Consider the following 7821-nt stretch of genomic DNA (forward strand, 5'->3'; position numbering starts at 1 on the left):
CAAATGTAAATGTAAATAGTATTAACGCTATAATCAAGTAGCATTATGCCAATGATTCCTTGATCAATTTGTCAACAAGTTGATTTTACATTCATTCCGTTGGGTCTTTAAATTAAAGGATATAATTAATAGATACTTCGCATTATTGGAAGGACATTTTTCTTTTTCTGAAAAAATAACTTGTTAGTATGTATCTACATGATATTTTGGGGTTTGTTTTGGGATGGCACTAGTATTAAGGGTTAACTCAAGGGTGGTGGTGATAATTTCCCTTTCTTCTGTACTCGATTGACTCTTCAGCTGTCATGTTAGCAGAGGTCAACTTAACAAAGCATATTACCATCAAAGGGAGCTAAGAAAGCAAAAGCAGATCGAGTGGTAATGGCGGGAAATGCAGCGGTGAGAAATGTTCTTGAACGATAGGCTCTCTTTATAATGGTTCTTGCTTTTTTGGTTTGGTGTTCTATTTTGTGTTGTCAAAATAATCTGGCACAGAAAAAGGTGATGCATTTCTCATGTATTTTGTCAACATCTGTAGAAACCAGAGGAAAACTTCACTTTTTCGTCCATGTGGAGTAGCCAGAATCAGTCAGGAGTAGGGATTTTTGGGTCTTCAGAAAAGCCTCTTCATCCACGCCCTCCTTGTTTTGAAGTTCTTCCTTGTGAGGTAACTCTTTCACTTCATTAAACCCCCAATCCCCCCCCCCTCCTGGAAAAAAAGAATGCAAGTCCTTCTCTTCTCAATCTTCTGTTTTGCTTTAAATTTCTTTACTGGAACACAGGGCTTATGCTTCGATTTTTTTTTTGGAAATGACAAATAGGCGTCTTCAACTGTGGAATATACCACAGAGTCTGTGAATTTTGGTGAAGGTTTTGCTTTACTTAAGGTATTATCAATTCAATTAATTATGTGGATCGATTTTGCGCTTCCCAGTTCCAGACGCATTATTACGTTGAATTGAGAGCCCATTTGTTTCAGGGTAGGGTGAGTACCCGTGACGTTTTTTCATTATCTAATTCAGATTTGGTTCCTGGGAAATATGAAGGTACTGTTATATAACATATTTGAATCCAGTCATCCGTGTTCAATGTGTTGTATTGTACATGAGTGCTCATACCGACATCACTGTTTGCAAATAGGGGGATTGAAGCTATGGGAAGGCGCTCTCGATTTGGTTAGGATTCTCCGTTCAAATATCCTGGATGGACGGCTAACTCTTGCAGGACAACGTGTTTTAGAGGTCGGCTGGTTTGCTTAGGTGCTAAATGTTCTTTCCTTTAATACCAAGTTATTTAGCATTAAAAAATTTCATTGCTTCTATGCTATCAATCTACGATTACCGTGCAGTGCTGAAACTTTCTGATCTCTATTTAAGTTTGCAATTTAATCAGTTTCCAGGACTGGGTCCCTCCCCGCCCCCCCCCCAAAAAAAAAAAAAAAATTTAAATAAAAGAATTTGTATCTAATCCATTTCTTTGGCACCTTGGGATTCAGATGATTGATCTGCTTCAATTTTGTCTTGAGTTTTAGAAATTGTTAAACTGATTTTTGGGTTTCCAGTGCATGTGGACAATTGCAAAACAACTTTTAAAGCAAATAATGTTAGACTAAAGAGTAAAGACTATAGGTCCATCATCTGAGAGAAGGAAAAAATTTTACTCGATGAATTTTATGAGCTTATCCATGTTTACTTCTTAAGGATTTTGATTCTCTGAATCATTGGTAGCCTTTCAGTACATCATGAGTATTGGCTTTCTTTTTACTTCTTCCCTTGCAAGTTGACTGTCCCCATATAATTTCTGTAGGTTTGTTCTTAAATGAATGCTTTAATTATGTCTCTTCATGGGAGTCATTATTATAATGGCTGGAGGTGAGGAATCTTTGATCAAACTTGAGCAATATGTTTGTTACTTGTAAACATAACATTAAATTGGGATAAGTGTTTGTTTTTCCTTGAGGTGGTAATTATCATAGATATGATGAATCCAAGTTGAAGTGGACATAGTGTCCCCTCTAATGGCAGTACAAACACTCATCTGGCTGCTGCTGGTTATGGGGGTTTTTCCTTTGTAGTCTGCTGTTGGAGGAATTGTATTTCATGGAGGATGTGTGGAGGTGGTGGTTAGTGTAAGTGGCTTGATGGATGGTTTTTACATTGTTCCTCCTGTTTTGGGCCTTAATTACCATTCCTACTCTGGGATAATATAGTTTCAGCCCTCAGGGCCTTTTAAAATAGATCCTTATGGTCTAAATGTCTGCGACACCAAGAGCCATCTGAGTGTCATATTTTCAGAACAAGGTGTGGTGGTGACTTGGTTAGGCCAGGGATTACAAGGTTTGCAACCAACTAGATTGCATTACAAAGTTTTGAGACAGGAAGGCTGGCCTTAGGTCTATGTTCGCATTGGAAGAGTGCTTCAACTGGGAGGGTTGTTCAACCCCAGGAAGAAGAGTAACATAATCCATAATATCTAGTGATGGCTTCTGGGATAGAGTGAGGACAGTGGTAGGGTTATCGACCCTATGATGATGATGATGGTGTTAGTGGTGGTTGAGCATCTACTAAGCCTAGATATGGATTGAGTTCTCAATTTAAGGAAGTATCAAATGGCTTGAGGATTTGAGGTACACAAGGAAGTCTCAATTCATGCATGCGACACAGGATAAAGATCATGGTGCACGTACTTACAGCTAGCGCAGACAAAAATGTGGACATAAGGATGACAAATCATATGGGTTGAGAATGACAGATCATATGGAAACCATGATCTTGGATGAGCCTAGAGGTAGAGGATTTAGATACGGTGATCATCATCATTCGTTGATTCCCAGTCCTAGGACAATGGTATGGAGATCATTGGATTTGCACCATAAGGGATTTATGGTTGTATCCTTATGGAGCATATGGTGGAGTTGCAGGATATGGGGGGTCATCTGCTAATTCTATTAGTATGTCTGTGTACGGATAGGGTAATGGATCAGGATTAGGCTCATCATTTGTGGACTCCACATTTGGTTATCCATCACACCAAGATAGGCCAATTCAATCGTCATCCTTTTGCAGTCTATTCTCCGATGCTAAATTCCCTAGGTGGGGTTATCTAGCTTATGTTGACAATGCCACTTAGATTCATGGTGTCAGGCTACCTAAACAAATGTTCCAAGACCATGACATGGGAGTCTTTTCTCTAGTATTCAGAGAAGTGGAGCAGATCTTACCAACCAATACTACGTGCCTCATGTGATGGATCCACTGAGGAACTCAACTTGGATTTGAGTGAAGATGTTAGCAGAAGTTTCTTTCTAGTTATTTACTTTGTGGACATTGTATTTGTGTGAAATACTTAAAGTACTTACGTATTTGTTCAAATTTACATGTCTTTGTAATTGTCAAAACCTCTCAAGTACATTGCCACTTGAATGATAACTACATGCACCATTGTGTTCTTTATTCTTTAAATAGGTCACCGAAATATGGCCAAAACCATATATTGCGTTGTCCTAGAAAAATTCTCTGGTTTCGACCTCATCTCGGTTTCGAGGCTGGTTGAAACTGTCCTTGACATTGCTATTTTGATCCTTGATTTATAGTTAGTCACAAATTTTGTTTTATTGTGCTTGGAGTGTTATACAATTTTTCTCATTTCACCGTAAATTGGTATTTATTTTAAAAATTACTGAATCACTTACATAGATTCTCCACAAAATGGTCTTTTTTAAATTATTTCTATTTATGCTCTCCTTTTGTTTTTTCCGTCAGCTTGGATGTGGTCATGGGCTTCCTGGGATCTTTGCATGCCTTGAGGTGGGATATCCTATCTAAAGATGCATATAACCAATAAATTTGTATGCCATTCTAACTTCCAACAATTTCCAGCTTGAGGGTTTTTCTGACTTTTAAATTGTTGTCTGCTTGTTCCTTCAGGGTGCATCTCTGATTCATTTCCAAGATTTCAATGCTGAGGTCCTCCAATGTCTGACGATACCAAATGTAAGTGCAAATATTGGGAAGGAAACTGTTCGCTCCACAACATGTGGAACAGGAATGAATAATAGTGACGCAGATGTTCGCTTCTTTGCTGGTGACTGGAGTGAGGTACATCAACATCTTCTTCATCTACATAATGCTGAGGATGAAAATTCGTTGGGTGTGAGGTTGGAGCAACATCCTACTACTGGTTATGATGTTATTTTAATGGCAGAGACAGTATACTCGATCTCCTCTCTTCAGAGTCTCTATGCACTCATAAAGAAGGTCTAAACTGTTTGTTTGGTTATCTCTGTTGATTTGTTGTTCATCACACAATGAACTTATGGTTCTTTTAGCTTAACAAAAATTTTACCTGCAGTGCCTGAGCTACCCTCATGGAGTTGTTTACTTGGCGGCAAAGAAGCATTATTTTGGTGTAGGAGGAGGAACCAGACAATTCCTATCTGTTGTAGCAAAAGATGGTGAGTCAGCCGCTACCCCTATATTGCTCAAAGCAATGGATATCAGCATTTCCTTGTTTGGTTAGTCGGTCAATGTTTCAAGTAGTTGGCTATGAATCATTGCATCAAGTTTATTGAATGACCACATGCCTTACATTTTCAGAGTCAAGATGTCGTTTACATTATATCAGCTTAGTATTAGGGATTACTTAGCAGTTGGGACCCTGTCTTGCAGGTATTATGGTATCTGATTTGATTGCAGAAGTTGCTGATGGTTCTTCTAATGTTCGAGAAGTATGGAAGCTTTCATTTAAGTAGACCCATATCACATGGTCTGCATGTAACACGCCTCTCTCAGAGGCTTGTACGGGTGTAGTTAAATGGTAACTGCAGACAATTAAAGTGCTGGTCAAGATCACTTGAGTTTATGTATCACTCAGGTTTTTTGTCTTTTGTTTCTCTCTGGTATCTGTATGGTACAGTGTTCCTCTGATTCTGCTATATGCTTTTAAGGGTAAAGTCACCTACCTACCTCCCCTCCTTTTACTTGACCAAATGACACTTGGACTCCTTAGTTGGATAATGTTATTTTATCTTCCCTTTTACTTGGTAAAGGTGTAAAGGTGTCAAACACCTCCCTCTCTTATCTTAACTTTTTCCATTAGGTTGTATTTGTACTGTTAATTTGTTTTTAGGGGTGAACCCCTAAGTACCTTTAACTAGGAAAATATTTTAATGTGAATTCCAAATTGCTTTCAATGGTCATTATGATATCCTAAATTACCCTTACTTAGTTTTATTTTCGAAACTCCAAAATATCCCTCTATTCATTTATAAATCAAGATATCTTCCTTGCATAAAAAATAATTGAAAAAAGAAAGAAAGGTGACTCTTATTAGGGAAGACGTCACAGTTGGGCGGACCAAAACCGAGTAGTTCATCTAGTGATTATCAGTTCTGTTGAGATGGGGCTTTAATATTATGGAACTAATGAGTTTGAAACGAATGAACGGTGAAGATCTCTTTTTCTTCTCTTTTTTTTTGGTTGAAAAACACTTTACATCTCCGACACAAATAAAGATATACATATTCAGAGAACCAGGTACAATAAGCAAAAGAAATTATTCAGCTAGCGGTGGAAGAAAAAGAAAAGAGTTTTAACTTGGCACTCCATGAGTTTTTTATTAGTGGTAACTACATCTAGCATGAGACAGTCTTAAAGCAAGTAAACCCTATATGTCCATCTGTTAAACTAAGTAAGTCAGTTTTTGGTTGCATCCGTTTTATGTTACTGATGCGTCCAAAATCTGCTCAGCCCTTAGATCTCCACGTGATGTCCTGCAAAACGAAAGCGTCAGATGTGGCCTGACCGCTGGGGTCGGGAGTCCACCTCCGAAGGTTAAGTCGGTTGATGAACTTAATCACAAACGGCTCGCTAGAAGCGCAGAGCTAAGGAATGAAGAACTGGGAAAGGTGATCTAGATAGCAGATCGCTGATAGTTTAGGTCTATCAGTATGTATCTGAACCTGAGTCTCAGATAGTATTCTTTTTTATCCCCTCACCTTGTATGGTAGTGAGGTTTATATAGAGTGTACCTTCGAATCTCCTTCGTTGGATGCACTTGAGCCTTCCTTGGGTAGTCGTTGGATCTTATCAGTTAGATCCGTTGAGCAATAGACTTCTACTAGTTTGGGCTAGTAGAGGACTCCTGAGATAACCTTTAGGTTATGCGATGATTATCCCTTCCATAATGATTATTCGCAGCCGTCAATTCGAGTCTGCCATCATTAGGGTGATTACCTAATCCATAAGTAGGATTAGGGCACGCTTGTAGCCGAATAAGCTTTCTTCTTCGACAAGCCATCTTCCGGATCCGGTTCTCTCGGGAGCGAGTCGGATCTCTCCGTCTCGACCGGGTCGAGGTCGGACCGGTATGAACCCGGTCTGATCATAATCTCTCCATATCACGAGCCCCCGGACCAAGCGTTCGGTCGATCCCAGGGCTTGGTTTTTAACTGGGTTCGTCGTCGGGTGATAATCTCTGCGTGCTTCATTAAATGTCATATCACATTTAATGCAGTGGTCACTTTTCCTCGGCGTTGTGAGTGTAAGGCCACATATCTCCTTGCAGTTGATCTGTCGTGGCTCACGTCATCCAAGCGACGGTTTCCGAACGCCTATTTCGGATTCGTGAGTTCAAACTTTCAAAACGTCTTTCAATCTTGATCGCTGATTTTGAATCAATCTCGATTGTTCGATTCCCGAACACTCGTGCGGGAGTTTTAAAGCGGTTCGTTGTCTTCGTAGGTTTCATTCTTCTTGTCCGGAATTTGAACCTTTGTTGTCCTTCGCGCCTTCCTGCTCTCAAGCTTCCGCCTCACTTGAATCGGTAAGTTTCTTGGTCTTTTTCTTTTTGTAGTTTACTGAAACAAGTAATGGCGGACGATAGGGCTTCTCTAGTACCCAGTGTTGGTAATAGCAGTGATGCTTTTGCTTCTCCTGCTCCCGAACAGTCGGATAGTGACAACAAAACCCTAACTGTCCTCTGGCGCGAGTTCGCTGAGTTTCTCAAAAGGATTTGAAAGAAAAACCGAAACTTCTCCTGTCCTTCTCGAGTCTGGATCTTCCAAGATTGTCAGTCTTCTAGGCAACCTCAAACTTCCGGGTCCAATGGTGGACTCGGCTCTTCCCTCCATCTACGATGAGGAAACCCTTCTTTCAGCTGTCCAAGATTTTGATCTTCCTTTCTCATATCGAGTTAGGGCTCCCCCCCGATGAGAGGGTTGTTCATCCCTTTCGTGAATTTTCTCTGTATATAGATGCCTGAAGCGGGGTTCACTTTCCCTTTTTTAATCCTTTGTTCTCCGCATTCGAATCACTGAACATTTGTCCCGATGCTCCTCCCCATAGCCATCTCATTCTTCTTGGGTTTGTGTTTTGAACTTGGGATTACGCCATCTCTTTCTCTTTTGTACATTTTCATGTTCTTTCTATCTCCCATCCTCGATGGTTTTTCTTCCAAACGCAATAAGGCTAACTTGATTGAGGGGCCATCCTTGTCAAAGGAACTTGCCCTTCTAACCACAAAAGATCCGAACGATACTTTTTCTCCCCTCCATCAATCTTAACTTCCAACCACGGAGGAGGTGTACTTCTTCTTCCGAGAATAACCAGGCCTTCCTTATCCGAGAGAGCCCTCGATCAATCCATTCCGTTTCAGGTACTGGTTTGGTGGAGTATAACTCCATCCTTATCTGCTTGCTCATTGTGGCTTCTAACCACCATCCTTTAATTTGATGGTGATATGTTTTGAATTCACTCTTGTCCTTCTTCTTTCTCCTCCAAGAATGAACCCGCCTCGTGAGCGCCACCGTTTCCCCCTCGCCGT

The 7821-nt window shown here is 40.3% G+C and overlaps 1 protein-coding gene across 11 annotated transcripts in view; it reads left to right on the forward strand.

Moving 5' to 3' along the window:
- LOC149026492 (Putative methyltransferase family protein) overlaps positions 1-5589 on the forward strand; it is a 39332-nt gene extending 33743 nt beyond the window's left edge. For 8 of the 11 annotated variants that reach the window (XM_089146794.1, XM_089146793.1, XM_089146792.1 and 5 more), the window contains 9 exons: positions 316-399; positions 539-667; positions 822-887; positions 980-1046; positions 1141-1241; positions 3762-3806; positions 3927-4256; positions 4351-4453; positions 4668-5589. In XM_089146794.1, the coding sequence (XP_089002920.1) occupies positions 382-399; positions 539-667; positions 822-887; positions 980-1046; positions 1141-1241; positions 3762-3806; positions 3927-4256; positions 4351-4453; positions 4668-4750 (942 nt within the window). In that variant the 5' untranslated portion in view covers positions 316-381 and the 3' untranslated portion in view covers positions 4751-5589. Of the gene's footprint in view, positions 1-300; positions 400-538; positions 668-821; positions 888-979; positions 1047-1140; positions 1242-3761; positions 3807-3926; positions 4257-4350; positions 4454-4667 lie in introns of all 11 variants that reach the window. The other 3 variants (XM_089146798.1, XM_089146802.1, XM_089146801.1) reach the window with 1 other exon arrangement.
- Positions 5590-7821: the final 2232 nt, after the last annotated feature.

The sequence above is a fragment of the Hakea prostrata genome, chromosome 2 (assembly GCF_041222555.1).
Source record: "Hakea prostrata isolate BN-2017 chromosome 2, UWA_Hpros_2, whole genome shotgun sequence".
Classification (NCBI taxonomy): domain Eukaryota; kingdom Viridiplantae; phylum Streptophyta; class Magnoliopsida; order Proteales; family Proteaceae; genus Hakea; species Hakea prostrata.